The sequence below is a fragment of the Ceratotherium simum genome, chromosome 25, assembly GCF_057802395.1.
Source record: "Ceratotherium simum simum isolate JZ-2026a chromosome 25, ASM5780239v1, whole genome shotgun sequence".
Classification (NCBI taxonomy): Eukaryota; Metazoa; Chordata; class Mammalia; order Perissodactyla; family Rhinocerotidae; genus Ceratotherium; species Ceratotherium simum.
The window spans coordinates 9,646,793-9,666,021 of NC_141924.1; the positions used below are offsets into that span (position 1 = coordinate 9,646,793).

A 19,229-nucleotide genomic window follows, 5' to 3' on the forward strand; every position below is an offset into this window, starting at 1 on the left:
TGGAAAGACAGCCATGAAACTGCTCTATGAAATAGTTACAGAATATGTTTTGTTTTTGTGAGGAAGATCAGCCCTGAGCTAACATCCATGCTAATCCTCCTCTTTTTGCTGAGGAAGACTGGCTCTGAGCTAACATCTATTGCCAATCCTCCTCCTTTGTTTTTTTCCCCCCGAAGCCCCAGTAGACAGTTGTACATCATAGTTGCACATCCTTCTAGTTGCTGTATGTGGGACGCGGCCACAGCATGGCCGGAGAAGCGATGCGTCAGTGCATGCCCAGGATCCGAACCCAGGCCGCCAGCAGCGGAGCGGGCGCACTTAACCGCTAAGCCATGGGGCCGGCCCCAGAACAATATGGATAACATGATCCCATTTATGCTCAAAAAAAATGGGGAGAGAGAAAAGAATTTAGAAAAGAATCACCATTTTTATAGTGGTAATCTCTGGGGAGTGAGATAAGACTGAAATTTTCTATTTAACATGCTTTTTAATATTATTTGAATTTTGTTGCAATGAGTATATACTTTTATAATTAAAATCCCAAATAAAGAGAGGCTAAAAAACGGAAACCATGGACAGTCCACTCTATACTCATAACCTACAATGGCTCTTTGTTGTCCATTAAATAACATTCACACTCTTTTTTTTTTGAAAGATTTTATTTATTTATTTATTTTCCCCCCAAAGCCCCAGTAGATAGTTGTATGTCATAGCTGCACATCCTTCTAGTTGCTGTATGTGGGATGCGGCCTCAGCATGGCCGGAGAAGCGGTGCGTCAGTGTGCGCCCGGGATCCGAACCCGGGCCGCCAGCAGCGGAGCACGCGCACTTAACCGCTAAGCCACAGGGCCGGCCCAACATTCACACTCTTAAGCCTAGATTTTAATGTTCTCTACCAGGTAACTCCAATTTATCTGGCCAACGTTTTTTTTTAACAGGTTTATTGAGATATAATTTACATATTTACAATTCACCCACTTAAAGCATACAATTCAATGGTTTTTGGTATATTTACAGAATTGTGCAACCATTACCAGAATCAATTTTAGAATATTTCATCACTCCAAATAGAAACCCCATGCCCATTAGCAGTCACTCCCCATTTCCTGCCAATCTGCCCCAGCCCTTGGCAACCACTAATCTATTTTCTGTCTCTATGGGATTCAGCTATTATAGAGATTTCATATAAATGAAATCATACAATATATGGTGTTTGATGACTTGGCCAACTTTTTTATCATTCCCCTAATTATTCTGAAATTAATTCCTTCTCATGTCTTACGTAAGTCCAACCTGTTCTTTCTCTATTAGCTTGCTTACAGTGTGTCCTCTTGCTCCCTCCATAGCAATTCCACTCCAAGATCTTGGGCTCAATCTGTTTGTTTTTAGACTCTTCTCAATCAAAAAGCTTTCCTGATTAGCCCAGATCATGTTGATTTGTCCTTTTGAATTATTTTTTTAACTATTTCATTTACTTATATACCTATATCCTATAGTTGTGTATAAATGTAATCGCATCATACTGAACTCTTTTCAATAGTTAAATATTTTTCCTTCGTTGCTTGACTCCTCACTCCCCTTCCCTCCTACCCACATCAGCACCTTGCCCTTGTTTGTAATCTAGTATGTATCCTTTCCTATTTTTCTCAATGCTCATATAATCATACACAAATATACTTGCATTTAGGGTTTTGTGGGTCACTAGTGTTACAAAAATGGGATACTACACACTCGTCTCTGATCATAACTTACTGATCCATTTCCATACTGGTGGGCATTCATATTGTTTTCAGCTTTTTGCTGCAATAATAAAAATCTCTGTACTTATATCCTGGTACTTTTATGGCCCATGTACTGGTGCTTTTATTTCTATGGAATAGTCCCAGGAAGAGAAATTGCTGGATCAAAGACCTTTGAATTGTCTTAGTACTCATGTTCAGCACACATAACTCAGTTGTTTATGATTACTTTGGAACTGTCTAGTTGTTTCACCTGTATATAGTTTCTCTCTCCAGCAAATTCTGTAGTTTGCATTCCATTAATAAAATATTAATTTTTTATTTAACTTTTATTTATCTACAACATAAAAAATTTACATTTTTATTGATGAAGTTGCTAAGAAATAAAAGAGATAAATAAGAGAGGACCTTATAGACCAGTTTCAATCAGGCAAAGCAACAGAGTCGGTCCTAGAAGAGCTCACATCACATTTTCTTTTTTCAGGATTGAGCTAAGAGTCCCCTAGGGCTCTTGGGCAGAATACTGAACTTTGTACCAGAGCCCAAGAACAGCTTAACTATTTAATCTCTCTGATAATTATTCATGTTAAAGACTGCCACTGTTACCCAACATTGGAAGTTTCCCAGTTTATCCAAGCAGTCAATACTCTTTTATAAAAGCAGAGGCTGGTTATAATTGATGAATTGTCTGACCTTTCCTTTTTGTCTTTTTACTTTCTCCCTTTCCTGTGTTTTTCTTTTGGTTACTTCACAGCTACAGTCCATATAATGAAACTAAATAAAAAATCAATTCATTTTGTGTTTTTTCCCCACAATTTTAATGACCTTCATTAGTCTATGTGTTATCTCTCATTTTCATTAATAACAGAGTATACATATACATATGTTATGAAATAACTTCTGAAAAAAGATATAATTATTTGGAAATCAAAGCAGGATTGGAAAATCATCTTTTACATCCTTCAAAGTATTCCTCTTTGCTGAATCCAATTTCATACAAATGACTATATGAGAAATATTTAAAACACTGGCTACATTTTTCCAAGCTTACTAATTATCAGTATTATAGAGTGATCATTAACTAAATGCTTCGGGGCCGGCCCCGTGGCTTAGTGGTTAAGTGCACGCGCTCCACTACTGGTGGCCAGGGTTCGGATCCCGGGCATGCACCGACGCACCGCTTCTCCGGCCATGCTGAGGCCGCGTCCCACATACAGCAACTAGAAGGATGTGCAACTATGACATACAACTATCTACTGGGGCTTTGGGGGGGAAAAAAAAAAGGAGGAGGATTGGCAATAGATGTTAGCTCAGAGCCGGTCTTCCTCAGCAAAAAGAGGAGGATTGGCATGGATGTTAGCTCAGGGCTGATGTTCCTCACAAAAAAATAAAAATAAAAATAAATAGATAAATAAATAAATAAACTAAATGCTTCCAAACTTCTGAAATCTCAAAGTGACAAAGAAGTCTTGGTCATGACAGAAAAATTATCCAAAGAAAAAGACATTTTTTCTTATCATTTGAAGGAGGCAACAAAAAAGGTGTGATAAAGCAATGAACTTTAACCCTAAAGGTAAACCTGGCAGTTGTTATGCCCTTTGATCATAGAACTAACCATTAAGTCAATCTGGCCTGAATTTCTTCTGATAAAACTGTATCTGAATAGACCTTCTGGCAACTTTGTTATATTGTAAAGTATTAAGAAACAAAGTCAGTATTTTATCACATGGGTTCCATTAAGGATCGAGGAGCTACTCTAACAAGCTTATTTAACCAATCAAATGCCAAGATGTCACAATCTGGACTCTGCAAAAGCAAAGTCTCACAATCAACTCTGAGATTCTATAGCTAAGAAGAAAACCTCTTCTAGGACATTTAGGCCTGGGCCTCCCAGGAGAATGAGAAAAGGGTTCCTCTTCTAGGACATTTAGGCCTGGGCCTCCCAGGAGAATGAGAAAAGGGTTCTTCATATTTTATCAGCCAAGAAGAAAACCCAGAGAAGAAAATTTTATAAACACTGAAAATGGATGGAAAGATGCAGGTCTTTGCTACAATCTAGGTAGGTATTTTAATTATTTTCTGAAACTAATGAGATTAGGATTTTAATGTGGTCTGATTTTAAAGGAGTGTCCTTGAAAAGAATTCTGTTTAATATTAGGTAGTTTTTATTACATATAAGGAAGTAGTCCATAAACTGATCTATTAGTATGTAGTTGGAAAATGGGGCTAAAGAAAAAGCTAATAAATGTTTCCTTTATGAAGTAAAACAAAGACCCCGAGGAAAAAATGAAATGACCAAATAAATAAAAAATACTCTAAATAGTTCATTTGCATATATTGTGGAAAACAAAACAGAGAGAAAGGGTACATACTGTATGATTCCACTTACATGAAATTTAAGAACAGGCAAAACAATCCATGTTGATAGAAACCAGAGCAGTGGTTAAGGATGGAGCTGGGGATGGGCTGGAGGGGGCATGAGGGAACTTTCCGGGGTGATGGAAATATTCTCTCTCTTGACTGGCGTGTGGGTTATATTGGTTTATACCTTTGCCAGAACTCAATGAATTTTGCATATTTAAGATCTGTGCAATTCACTGTACCTAAATTTTACATTAAAAAAACCATACCACTCTCTAAACTTGAAATAACTTTTACACTAAGACTTCTCTCAGTTGAATTTCTTACCAAAACTTTTATAATGAAAAGAGACTTACAAAATTCCCAGATAGTATTCTTTGGCACAGGTGTTACATACTGTTTTGTGTTTAAGTGTGTACTCAGAGTCAGACTTTCATGAGTTGGAATCCTGTCTTAACTTGGGGAGAGCTACCAAACTGCTCTGTCCCTCAGTTTCCTCATTTCTAAAATGGAGATAATAATAGCACCCACTTCACAAAGTTGTCAAGAGGATTAAATAATTAATAAAATACTTAGAACAGAAAGTACTATGTAAGTATTAGTTATAATTATTACCACAATAAAGAATTTACACTTGAAGAGGTTGTCATCCTGGTAATCCAAAACCAGGCAGGAGTTTGGAAGAGTAAAATTTACATAGACAACCACTAACTCTATCAAAGTAATTATTTACATAGAAGCCCTGCAAGTCTTTGGCTGTCTCACACAACAAGAATTGAGTCTTGGGCGGGCCCCGTGGCTTAGTGTTAAGTGCGCGCGCTCTACTACTGGCGGCCTGGGTTTGGATCCCGGGCGCGCACCGATGCACCACTTCTCCGGCCATGCTGAGGCCGCGTCCCACATAGAGCAACTAGAAGGACGTGCAGCTATGACATACAACTACCTACTGGGGTTTTGGGGGAAAAAAAGGGAGGAGGATTGGCAATAGATGTTAGCTCAGAGCTGGTCTTTCTCAGCAAAAAGAGGAGGATTAGCATGGATGTTAGCTCAGGGCTGATCTTCCTCACACAAACACAAAAAAAGAATGAGTCTCAAGTGATTCAGGAGCTTTTCTTTTTTTACTAATTTTATTTATTTATTTTTTCCCCCAAAGCCCCAGTAGATAGTTGTATGTCATAGCTGCACATCCTTCTAGTTGCTGTACGTGGGACGCAGCCTCAGCATGGCCGGAGAAGCGGTGTGTCGGTGCGCGCCGGGATCTGAACCGGGGCCGCCAGCATCGGAGTGCACGCACTTAACCGCTAAGCCATGAGGCCGGCCCCAGGAGCTTTTTATTATTCAGTTCTTTAGAAGATTATTCTTGCCCGGGGTGGATTCTTGCTAATCTTGACCTCAGAGAATTTCTCAGTATGAATGAGAAATATGCACAAAGGTTAAAGAGAAATAAACAAGTTATTTATTTTTAATGTACCAGTATTTAAACCACATGAAAATTATTATATTTCAAAATTTTCTTTTTTCTCACAGTATTAAAAACAGAGAAATACTCTATAATTCTGTACTAGATGGCAGTTTATGGAATTTCTATAAGCTAGTTATCAGTATAATGGTACCTTGAAATGAGCAGTTAACACACATCACACATATAGGTTAATTCACCTATAAACTTATATACATAAAGACTAAAGTCTTTGCATTAAAATCTAATTCAGAAGATGAAGAGGAAAATGCATAATCAATATGAATATACACTTATTTTTTAAATTCCATACGTACACAGGGAGTGAGGAAAACAAATACATTACTTAATAAAAACAGGTAGACTTCAAGGTGAAGTATCTATGGAAAAAGTAGGCCTCGAACTTAAATTTTAAAATTCTAGAATACAAAACTTTTTTAGACTACTACTCTGCCTACCAAGTGTAATCTATAAAAAGTGTTCTGAAATGGCTAGATAAATCTAAGTCATTCAGTAAATGTTTGATGGTGGTGATGATAAAGATGTGAATGAATTTAAGAACTAAGTCTTTGGGGAGGAGGACATCTGAGAGGCATGGGGAAGGCACACTCCGCTTCAAAACATGGCCTGTGGCCAAAGATCTGGCTTGTCCCCATAAGTCATCAGGCTCTCATGCACCCAACCAAATGAGTACCCATTAGGCCAGTAGTGTGCATCAGAAACTCCGAGGAAGCTGTTCAAAATACATGGTCTAAGCCCTGCCATCGAGATTCTGATTCAGCAAGTCTACAGGATCCTGGCACATACTGTATTTTGAGAAAGCTCACCTAATGGTTTAGATAGATTCAAACCACTTTCAATTTCTGTCATTTCTTAGACATATATTTTAGTCTTTTAAATAGTATAAAATCTCACCCCACCAAAATAAGTCTTGATCTTTTAGATATTATTCAAGTCAACCATGTTTAACAAAACTTAAAAAAAAAATATACCCCTTGCTCAAGGCAGAACTACAACTAAACTATCACTGAAAGATGGATACCTAACTGATTTTGAAACATTTAAAGGAAGAATATTTGGGAATTATTATGTATAACCCACTCTAGAACCAATCTGTTCATCATTTAAAATATTATACTTGACAATAACTGTATAGTCTCAGCGATTATATGTGATGATAAGGGACAAAAAAGTAAATGGTGAAAGCATTCCCTTAAATTACGGGCCACACAGTTATATTCTGATTACTTCCCAATGAATCTGTTCACTGTTGTAGCTGAAAGAAAACCAAGAATTGGTTTTGGATAAGTCAGACAAGTCATTCTGACAAGTTCAAGTCTCTGAATAGCCTTTTCTTAAAGCACTCCAATCTATATCACATATTCCAAAATTAATTTTGCTTAGGAATGTAAAAATGTTAGAAATATAGGTTTTTGAAAATAATTCTTCATTTGGCATTAATTCTTCCTAGTCCCTGATAAGTTTCAGTGTTTATGTGAGCTGAACACCTTGCTGTTCTGCTAATGAAAGCATTACTCCTGTGGCAATGTCAGGGAACTATGTAAGTGTCTTTCTTGTACAGATATTATAAAAAGCAGATTGACAGTTCGTAATAGTATATAGCTCAGAATGCCACTCGCCTTCCTACATGGAATCACCTTTTTTTCCTGGGTGGTAAGTGGAAGGCACATCAGTGATCAAGAAGGATGAACTGACATTTTCTGTCTCTATACACACAGTCCTTAGCACAAGGACGGCAATGTCATAAAAAGAAGGAATGGTCAACGATGCTCAGATTTCTTTAAGGAAATAAGTTTTAAAAATCACTAGAAGGACTTAGAGGAGTCAACCTGACTCTTTATTTCCATCTAAAGCAGTATTAGCACAGCCAGAACAGAATTCCTTTATCTCCCATGTCATTTTGCCGAATATTTTCCAAGTTACTATTGCTTCAGAAAACCTAGGTAGGAATGGCCAAGAGAAATCCAGGGGAAACAACTCTCCAAAATCCAGAAGGAGTTGATCCAGTAATTTCACTTCTAAGAATTTATTTTAGGGAAATAATTGATCACTATACAGAATGTGTACACACACACACACACACATACATTTATATATAAGAAATAAGTCTAGAAAGATACATATACCAAAATCTCAACAGAGGGTTTCTCTGAGTGATGGGATTATGAGTAATTTTTTAAAAAGTTTATGCTCCTCTGTATTCTCTAATTTTTCTATAACATATATGGAACTTGTGGAATAATTAGGAAAGGGATTGAGATATTTTCCAAAAGTTTTAAGTACTGGCAAGTATTGGGAAAATAACTATGCCAAACGTGAAACCTTTGGGAGCAAACTAAGTAACAGCCAAAATAATTTTATACCCCAAACTAACAAACTGACTTTGGCTCTGTAAAAGAGATTTTTTTAAAAAGTATTACATGCCTTTTAATTTTTCTTAATAACTTACTCTTCCTCCACCCCACAATCATATTAACACTTCCCTGTTTTGCATTTCTACATGGAGAAAGATGAATGATTAATACTTTGGATTCTAATATAGTTTTTGCCTCCAAAAACTGTACAGTAGTCCCTCCTTACCCATGGTTTCCACAGTTTCAGTTACCAGTGGTCAACTGCAGACATCCAACCATCACATCGTCATGGCTTGACAATCCTCCTGACATATCGTCAGATGGTCAATAGTAGCCTAATGCTACGTCACAATGTCTACATCATGCACCTCACTTCATCTCATCACGGAGGCACTGTATCATCTCACATCATCTCAAGAAGAAGGGTGACTACAGTACAATAAGATATTTTGAGAGAGAAACCACATTCATGTAACTTTTATTACAGTATATTGTTATAATTGTTTTATTTTATTATTAGTAGTTGTTAATCTCTTACTGTGCCTAGTTTATAAATTAAACTTGATCATACATATGTATGTATAGGAAAAAACATAGTATATATAGGGTTTGGTTTTAGGCATCCACTGGAGGTCTTGGAACATATCCCCCATGGATAAGGGGGGACTACTGTATACCTGATGGTTTCTTTAACGCTGATAATTCTGTTTTAAAATTCCATCTACTTCTATTCCTTCTCACCCCAATGTCCAAAACCCTATGTCGAAGAGAGTAAAAATTAGGACAGACATCCCTTTTCCCCCATAGCTGATATGACCATATGTATATGTATGAAAATGTATGGGTATATATTTAGTTACATTCATTTTTTGTATAGTTAACACACACATAACATACATAGCAAGCAGTCTAGATACAGAGGCCATCATCTTGACGATATGATTACTAGTTTCAAGGCCTGGAAAATGCAGCTCACCATGTAAAAGTATCTCACCATGAGAAATCAATAATTTTCAAAGCTGGTAAAACTTAATATCAATTCCACTTAAAAAAAAAATCGAAGCTACAGGTAGGTTGATAGGGTAGAGAAATACTTAAATTAATACCCACTGGATTGCTATTAAGCTTACCTTACAGCTTTGAAAAACTCTGATTTCTTGTGTGTTTCAGTGGTGAGCTGCATTTCCTGAGTCGCAGCCACAGGAAGTCCAGTCTGATGAAGAATCAGCAAAAGGAAGCCCTCACTGAGAGACACACTGGTATCATTCACTAAGTGGAGATAGTGAAAGAGCAACATATTTCTCAAGGCAATTTAGATTATTAATACACATACGCTTACACAGTAAATACAGATTTAACTTCCCATGGCAGAAGCAACAGCTAATTTCCCTTAAAAACCTGACTGCTTTTGCTACAAAGCATTTAGTTTTACCCTACCTACCTCCTTGGGATGATATTCATTTACCATAGTTCACCCCTTAACTGCCTTTTTTTAAAAACAAAAGAAAACAAAAACCTTTAGGCATAAATTTGAGCAATAGTGATAACACATCTTCTAGCAGCAACACTGGAATCTTACAGCAGAAAAAAAATTAGTGAGGTAAACCTTTATCAATTTATAAAAATTAGTGAAGTAAACCTTCATTGATTTTTTTTTTTTTTTTAAAGATTTTATTTATTTTATTTTTTTCCCCCCAAAGCCCCAGTGGATAGTTGTATGTTGTAGCTGCACATCCTTCTAGTTGCTGTATGCGGGACTCGGCCTCAGGATGAACGGAGAAGTGGTGCCTCGATGCGCACCCAGGATCCGAACCCGGGCCACCAGCATCGCAGCGCGCGCACTTAACCACCAAGCCACAGGGCCGGCCCTTCATTGATTTTCTACATCACCTTTATCACTGTTATCATCTCTCAAAGCTGTGACAATCAGATCTGGACATCTTGCATAATCTATATAGAAATCTTTTTGTTAAACAAAATTTTGAAATGAGCATTCGACACTTTCAAGAAAAACATGTTTTCTAAAATGTCTTTAACACAGTAGTTCATAAGGAATCAATAATCAGAGCACAGTTGTAGAAATTTTGTTTTAGAAAGTAATAGAACTTTTCTCTAAAAACATCCTGAAATACATACTTTTCACTGATAATTCTGAATCATAAGGCTTATTGTATTTATTGCTCTAGATGGTGCTGTCAACACAGTACCAGTAGCCATATGTAGCTATTTAAGTTTAAGTTTAAATTTACCAAAATAAAATAAAATTAAAAATTTAGTTCCTCAGCTGCACTAGCAATATTCTAAGTGTACAACAGCCACTTGTGGCTAGTGGCTACTGTATTAGACAGCACAGATCTAGAATATTTTCATCACTGCAAAAAATTCTATTGGATAGCACAGTTCTAGATTAAGCATCTAAAGAGAGAGAGAGTTATTATAATTAATAGGCCTTACCTGGTCTGAGCAGGTGTGGGTGTGTAAAGGGACTGGGCTGGCCTAAGTATCGGTTTGGAATCCTCCTCTCTGGGATGGGCTGGAGGGAGTACCTTCGCCGTGAACATGACATGCATCCTGAAGGAAAAATAGGGGATGAAATGGAACAATGAATCTAGAAAGTCCTCACAGTATATATACATTTACCTATCTCCAGAAGTTGATGCTTTAGAAAAATGTAAATGAGTATTTCCTTCATTATTTATATGGCCCTTCTTTGTGCCAGCCAGAGTCTGTGTTGGCCTCTAGGACTACAGAATGAGATCATCTTTACCCCTTAGTCTATTACAGTATAATAGAGGTATATATATACATATAGTATGACTAAGACAAGTATAGGGACCTATGGGAACAGAAGGAAGTCAACAAACAAAAGCAGGGGAGGGTTTAGGAAGTATTTCACACAGGTAGTGCGAAGCTGTGACCTAAAATTCAGAAAAAGAATTAACATTTTAATTGAGAATATGTGAAGTACGAGGAAACATGTACATGCTATCTCATTTAATCTTCAAATGTTAAAGCTAGATAAAATAATGTATGAAAAATGCTTAATCATAGCACACAATAAACACTATTATTAGCATTCATTCAACAAGATTTATTAAGCATGTGATTAGAACACATGCTGGGAAAGACACAAGAATAAGACACGACTATTTGTCCAGGTCTTCAAAGAATATACAGTCCAGTGGATGTGAGACAAAACAGAGCATTACAATACTACATGGTGAACGCAGTGGTAGGTTCAAACACAAGGCTTTTGAGAGCACAAAGACTAATATAACGCTGGGGGATGGGTGCAATGACAAAGATAGGCACACGGTGCTCTGGGGAACACAGAGAAGCACACAAAAGGTGTTTGTGTGTGACTGCAGAAGTAGGTGATGCTTACTCTGAATAGGAATTAGTCAAGTGAAGGAGACAAGGGGTCGGGAAGGTATCATGAATGATATTATGAAAGAGAAGGCACAGAAGGCACTGTGTGTGTGTGTGTGTGTGTGTGTGTGTGTGTGTGTAGGGGGGACGAGGGAGAGAATTTCAGGTTGGTGCTGCTGGAGGGAGGTGAAAAGATTAGAAAGGTAAGGCTCAGACCATTGAAGGCTTTGTTTGGCAAAGTAAGGAATTAGATTTTTTTGTGTGTGTGAGGAGGACTAGCCCTGAGCTAACAACCTATGTCAATCCTCCCCTTTTTTCTTGAGGAAGAGTGGTCCTGAGCTAACATCCGTGCCCATCTTCCTCTACTTTATATGGGGTGCTGCCACAGCATGGCTTACCAAGCAGTGCGTCGGCGCGCACCCAGGATCCAAACCCGCGAACCCCGGGCTGCCAAAGCAGAGGGCGCGCACTTAACCGCTTGCGCCACCGGCCGGCCCCAGGAATTAGATTTTTAACTGCCGTGTGAGGTAGGCCTTATCATCGCCTTTTTACAAATAAGTAATCAGACTCAGAGATGTAATTTGTGCAACATTACAGTTAGTATTGGGGAAGCTGGGATTCAAACCCAGGTTTATTTAACTCCAAAATCTTTGATCGTATTCCTCTACCCTGCTGCTCAGTAGGTCTTGTCTGTTGAATCCCAACAGCACAATCAGTACTATACAATCTTCTTGTGAACATACAAACACCACAACAGCAGAATGTGATAAGTCAGGATCAAGTTAAAGGTTTCTGTAGAGATTATGAAGTACGAATGATGGTATATGTATTTGAAGAGAGAGAAGTCTTTTTTTTTTTTTTTTGTGAGATCAGCCCCGTGCTAACATCTGCCAATCCTCCTCTGTTTTTTGCTGAGGAAGACTGGCCCTGGGCTAACATCGTGCCCATCTTCCTCCACTTTATATGGGATGCCGTCACAGCATGGCTTGCCAAGCAGTGTGTCGGTGTGCGCCTGGGATCTAAACTGGCGAACCCCAGGCTGCCGCAGCGGAACGCGCACACTTAACCGCTTGCGCCACCGGGCCGGCCCCTGGAGAGTTAGAAGTCTTAAATGTTAACTCTGAATTAAATTTACAGAGGATTATTAAGAAAAATTATAGCTTCTGGGATGATTAAAAAGACAGAAAATGGTACAGGTTTCCAGGCAGTATGAAAATACAGTTAAGAATAATGAAAAATGAGAAAAAGGACAAAATATTAAACAAGTATTTCCTGGAATCTGCCTTTAGAAAATGTACAGAATATATATTAGAGAATATGCCCAGTCTATGCACATTGAAAGCTTAACAAAGACAAGGCAAGCAATTTACAGAAATACAGAGGACAGAGGAACTTGCTAACTGACACCATAGGGATGCAATCAACAAAGTCCAGACTGTGGGAAACACTACAAGACAAATAAATCAGTTTCTTCCACATAAATTCCAAGGCAGATAGGGGTGGTAAGAGATGGAAGGGGGAATTTACAGATTAAGAAAACCTTAAAATTCACTATCAACCAATTGTAATATGTAGACCTCATATGGATCCCGATTCAAGCAACGAATGGTAAAACAAATACGCACTCACACTATTTATTACATTTATGAGATCATTAGCAATTTGGACAGTCATTGCATATTTGATGGTATTATGGATATAACGTTTATTTTCTTAAGGTGTGATAATGGTGTTACAGTTATGTTAAAAAGGAAGAACCTTACTTTTAGAGATATAAACTGAAATATTTACAGATGAAGTGATATGATCTGGGATTTCTCTCAAAATGTTATGGAGGTGGGGTGGATTGGGGAGAGGATGAATGGGAATTTGGATGAAACAACTGGCCATGAGTTGATAATTGTTGAAGCTGGGTGATGAGTACACGAGAGCTCATTATACAACTCTATCTACATGTGTATATGTTTGAAATTTTCCGTAGTAAAAGGTAGAAAAAAATGGTTAACAAGGAGTAAACAAAGGTAAATAAGGAGAAAAACAAAGGAAATAAGTACGCACTCTGGAAGGCAATCTAAGACAAAGAGTTAAAGGCAGCATAGTACAGTGGAAAAAAAGTGCTAGTTCTAGGTTAGTTCTATTACCTATGTGACCTTGGCATGTTACATAATTACTCTGCACTTATTTCTTCACCTGTGAAATAAAGCAGTTATATTAGGTAGTGGCTTTCAAACTTTTAAAACCAAGACCCACAGTCAGAAATATATTTTACACAGTAACCTAGTATATATAGACCTATATATATTCATAATATATTTAAAAGTTTCACTAAATACTGTTCTATGACTAATATTTTTTTCTGTCCTATTCCATTAAAAAAAGTTTGTCTCAGTGCACTAAAATGATTTTATTACTATAATGTCTTGAATGGTAGCCCCCAGAAAGATATGTCCAAACCCTAATACCCAGAACCTGTGACTGTTAATTTAGTTGAAAAAAGGGTCTTTGCAGATGTAATTATGGATCTTGAGATGAGGAGATCATCCTGGATAATCTGGGTTAGGTCCTAAATCCAACGACAAGTGTTGTTATAAGAGAAACACAGAGAGAGATTTGAGATAGACAGAAGAGAAGATGAGGAAGCAATGTGACCACGAAGGCAGAGACCAGAGTGATGTGGCCACAAGCCAAAGAACACCTACGGCCACCAGAAGCTGGAAGAGGTAAAGAACGGATTCTCGCCTAGAGCCTTTGGAAGATGTGCAGGTCTGCTGACACTTGATTTTGGACTTCTGGCCTCCAGAACTCTGAAAGAATACATTTCTGTTGTTTTAAGCTCACCATGGTTGTGGTAATTTGTTATGTCAGCCTCAGGAAACTAACACAATGACCTACTAAGATTGCAACTTGCAATTGGAAAAACACTGCACTAAAAGTTTATGTCTCCATACTGAGATCACCTCCAGTTAAGGGACAGGGGAGATGTGAGAATCCTCAATAATTTGCAAGAGTATAAAGGGATCCTGAGTATAACCTCTGCCCCACCCAAACATCAGATTCCCTACACTGTTATTTGCAAACACCCTCAGACCTTCCCGAAAGCATAGCAGCCTCTGGCCCACTTAATTTTTTAGTTACTTGACCGCTGACATTTGTGTTTCTTGAAAGTAGAGAAAGCCCAGGGAAGAGGTGATAGTGGGTTGTCTATGTACAAGAACGTGTTGGTGGAGTAACTGGGATGAGTAGTATGAAGAAAAGGGATACAATTAGAAGTGTAGCAGAAATCCCTGAGCTTTTTTCACTTGTAAGCAAACTCTCGTCCTAATCAAAGCTCACACAATATAGGATGTAGCTCCATTTTTCCTTATTACAACAAATAGTAGAGGCACAGTATATTTAATGCTTTCAAATCACAGATGGTCAATGATGATAATGATGATTATGATGACAGCTAACATTTATTCTATTTTTTATTATATTCCAGAAAGTATGCTAAGCACTCTGCATGTATTAACTTATTTAATCCTTATAGCTGTGTAAGGTAAGCACTATTTTAAATTTGTAACTAATTTTTGAACTGGGAACATATTCATATGGATCAAAGTTCAAAAGATACAGAAGTGATTTACAGGGAAAAGACTTTCTCCCATACCTATCCCAAAGTTACCCTGTATCCCTTCCTTGAGGTAGCCAGTATTATCACTTTTTTGTTGAAATCAAATCTATCTATAGATATCCCCTTCTTTAAACAAATAGTAGCATTCTTTTTTTTTTTTTTTTTTTTAAGATTTTATTTATTTATTTTTTTCCCCCCAAAGCCTCAGTAGATAGTTGCATGTCACAGCTGCACATCCTTCTAGTTGCTGTATGTGGGACGCGGCCTCAGCATGGCCGGAGAAGAGGTGCGTCGGTGCGCGCCCGGGATCCGAACCCGGGCCGCCAGCAGCGGAACGCGAGCACTTAACCGCTAAGCCACGGGGCCGGCCCAAATAGTAGCATTCTATGTTTGAGTTCATCTATTGAAGTACTTCCCATTTAAAAAGGAGAAAAAAGATACACAGAAAGGTTAAGAAACTTGCCCAAGATGAAGAACTAAGAACTAGGATTTGAACAACAATCAATTTATAGAGCTCATGTCTGTCTACACTACCATTTCACCAGTAAAATAATTGAATGTAAAAAGTTAACCCATTTTCTCTTTTTTAATGTTTAGATGAAATACTACTAGAACACCCAATCCTTTAATTTTGGACCACTTCCAAGCAAAGGAAGCTTAACTCTAACAAATGCAAAGCAAACAAATACTTTAACATGAGACATAAAGTGAGATGTTTATTCTCAGTAACTTAAAAAATACAGTCTCGATAGCTTCTTACCTACATTCACTTAAACAAGATTTTTTGCCCAAGGTCATATATTAGTTAGTAGCAAAGCTGGTATGTCAAATCTTACTTCTAAAATATCCAATTCAATTCAAAGGAGGGCCATTCCTTAGTTTAGACCCTCCTCAATCCATCTGGACTACTGCAAGTCTCCTAACTGATCTGCCTGTCTTGGGTCTTGTCTCTCTTCTTCAATTCATCTTCTATAGGATACGCTATTTCCAAAGCAATCCCTCTAGTCCTTTGCCTCAACCTCGTCAAAGATATTGTCAACAAAATCAGGTTTAAATTCCAGGATCTATCCTTAACTTTCCAGCTTCCTGTACTAACACTATATGCTTCAAACTCTAGCTTAGCACCCTTCCTGATCTGGTCCCTGCTCACTCCTCTGGCCTAATCCTCAAAAAACATTATTGCAGCCACACTAAACCACTTGAAGAGCCTCAACTTATTAGTCTGTATTGAACAGCATTTGTCTTCAAAAATGCAGTTCTCTTGTCTAAAATGGCCTTTGCCTGCTTCTATGACTACCCAACTTCTCAAAAATCAGCTCAAACACTACTTAATCTAGGAAGCCTTCTCTTAAAACTCCCCACTCCTAATGCTTCTCATGCAAACTCCCCTCTTCAATGCTCCTGTGCTTAAATCTATTTTAACACCTACTACACTGCACATAACTACTAATTAGCTTGCCAGTCTACTATAAACTTGTGGAAGACAGGGATCATTTGTTATCTGACTTTATTTCTCCAGTGATTAGACTGGGATATATTTTGAAGATCAAAAGCCAACAAGTTATGGCCTCTGATTATACGCAGGGAGTAAAGAAAAAAGAGAAATTAAGAATGATTCCCAGGTTTTTGGCCTGAACAGAGAGATCAAATAGGCAGTCTTAAATTCAGGGGGAAAAGTAACAGGCTAGATATATAAATGAAGATGTCATAAGCACATAGATGGTATCTAAAGCCCTAGGACTGGATAGTACCTAGGGAGACTGTGTAGATAAAAGTCCAGGTACTATAATATTTTAGTGTCAGAAGGAAAAGCATAGGAGAAAGGAAGAAAACTAGAAGAATATGGTACTTAGGAAGTTAAAGAAACAAGTGTTTTAAGAAGGGGGAAGTGCTCAACTGTGTCAAATGCTGCTAAATGAGAGGAGGCCAAAAGGACAACCACTAGATTTGGCAACAATGAAGTCACTGGAGACAAGAACAGTTTTAGTAGAGTATAAAAGAAGCCAAAATGGGTGAAGGTGGTCAAAAGGTACAAACTTCCAGTTATAATATAAATAAGTTCTGGGGATGTAATGGACAGCATGGTGACTATAGTTAACAATTCTGTACTGTATATTTGAAAGTTGCTAAGAGTGTAGATCTTAAAAGTTCTTTTCACAAGAAAAAAAATCGTAACTATGTGAGGTGATGGATGATAACTAAACTTATTTTGGTAATCATTTTGCAATATATACATTATATCAAATCATTATGTTGTACACCTTAAACATATGCAATATGTCAATTATATCTCAATAAAACGGGGCGGGGGGGGGGGGAGAAGACAGAAGCCAGACTAGAATATGCCAAGGAAAGAACAGGATGGAAGAAAGCACAGACATCAAAGAGAGACAACAATTTTGAGAAGTTTTGTTGTGAGGGGTTCAGAGAAAATGGCATAACAGCTGGAAGAGGCAAGGGATCAAGCGAGGGGGAAATAATTACAAAAGCAAATCCTTGTCTTACACTTTCACACTCTATTGAAATTAGGTTTTCAGTGCTTTTTCCAATTACATGAATTCCTTGAGAGCAGAATTTTCTATTTTTTAACTCCTCTCCATATCATAGGTTCTCAATACATGTTTGTGGAATGTCTAGAACCTAAACTCTTAAGTCCTGGTCCAAGAAATGCGATAGAGTGGAAAGAGCAGAATTTGAAATCAGATAGACTTAAGTTTAAATATCAGATTTTTCACTAACAAGCTAAGTAGCCTTAGACAAATTACTTTATCTTTCAGAACCTTAGGTTTCTTATGGGCACAAAATATTTATTTTGCCGGAATACTGTGACAATTAAATGAGAAACTGCATGTAAGTCACTCGGTACAGTGTCTGACCCAAAGATGGTGCTCAAAAAATGTTCAATATTGGGGTCAGCCCGGTGGTGCAGCGGTTAAGTCCACACAATCTGCTTCGGTGGCCCAGGGTTAGCGGGTTCGGATCCCGGGCGTGCACTGACGCACCGCTTGTCAAGCCATGCTGTGGCGGCGTCCCATATAAAGTAGAGGAAGATGGGCATGGATATTAGCCCAGGGCCAATCTTCCTCAGCAAAAAGAGGAAGACTGGCATCAGATGTTAGCTCAGGGCTGATCTTCCTCAAAAAAAAAAGTTCAATATTATTATTGTTGTTATTATTTCAATGGCAGGCAAATATAATCATGCGTAAACCATACATACATATATGTAAGCATATATACTGTAGAGAATTGAAATTATTTGAGTTTAAGAGTTTTGCAATTCCTCTAGTCAACTGGTATATCAAAACAAACACAGGGGCCGGTCCGGTGGCGCAAGTGGTTGGGTGCACGCGCTCCGCTGTGGCGGCCCAGGGTTCGCTGGTTCGGATCCCAGGCGCGCACCAACACACTGTTTGTCAGGCCATGCTGTGGCAGGCGTCCCATATAAAGTGGAGGAAGATGGGCATGGATGTTAGCCCAGGGCCAGTCTTCCTCAGCAAAAAGAGGAGGACTGGCAGATGTTAGCTCAGGGCCCATCTTCCTCAAAACAAAAACAAAAACAAAAACACAACGCAAAAAATATTCAGAGCTGGCAAGCAGTCTTGAAAGACTGTCTAGAAACATATACCATTGTTTTATATCTCATTAGAATATCACTTAACCGATGGGTTTAGAAATGTGATGAAAAATAAATACAATATAGGGGAGGAAAAACAAAGACCATTATAGGGAATTTCCTGGGGCCATAAAATGAGCCAGGAATACAATACAAGTCTTTTTAATTCAGGTATAGTCTACTGATAATTTAAATTGCCCCACAAGAAAATCAACTTTGGTCTAGTTTGCCTCTAACTGGGTTTTCTAACTCTACTTTCCCACATACAACTGATTTTCCACATAGCAGCGAGTAACCCATTAAAAAGGTAAGTCAGGGGGCCGGCCTGGTGGCAGAAGGGGTTAAGTGCGCACATTCCGCTGCAGCAGCCCAGGGTTCGCCGGTTCGGATCCCAGGCATGCACTGACGCACCGCTTGGCAAGCCATGCTGTGGCAGCGTCCCATATAAAGTAGAGGAAGATGGGCATGGATGTTAGCCCAGAGCCAGTCTTCCTCAGCAAAAAAAGAGGAGGATTGGCAGATGTTAGCTCAGGGCCGATCTTCCTCACCAAAAAAAAAAAAAATGTAAGTCAGATGCATAACCCCCTTCAATGACTTCCCACTATACTTGGAATGAATGCTAGCTTTATTTGTAATAGCTCAAAACTGGAAACAACCAAAATGTCCATCAACGTGGCTAGTAACTACTGTATTGGATCAT

General features: G+C 38.2%; 1 protein-coding gene across 6 annotated transcripts in view; it reads right to left on the bottom strand.

Annotated features, from left to right (window-relative positions):
• XPNPEP3 (X-prolyl aminopeptidase 3) overlaps positions 1–19,229 on the bottom strand; it is a 60,240-nt gene that overhangs the window by 32,038 nt on the left and 8,973 nt on the right. For 4 of the 6 annotated variants that reach the window (XM_087448881.1, XM_004437894.3, XM_087448876.1 and 1 more), the window contains one exon: positions 10,389–10,505. In XM_087448881.1, coding sequence (XP_087305007.1) covers positions 10,389–10,505 — 117 coding nt within the window. Of the gene's footprint in view, positions 1–9,064; positions 9,204–10,388; positions 10,506–19,229 lie in introns of those variants that run through there. The other 2 variants (XM_087448879.1, XM_087448880.1) reach the window with 1 other exon arrangement.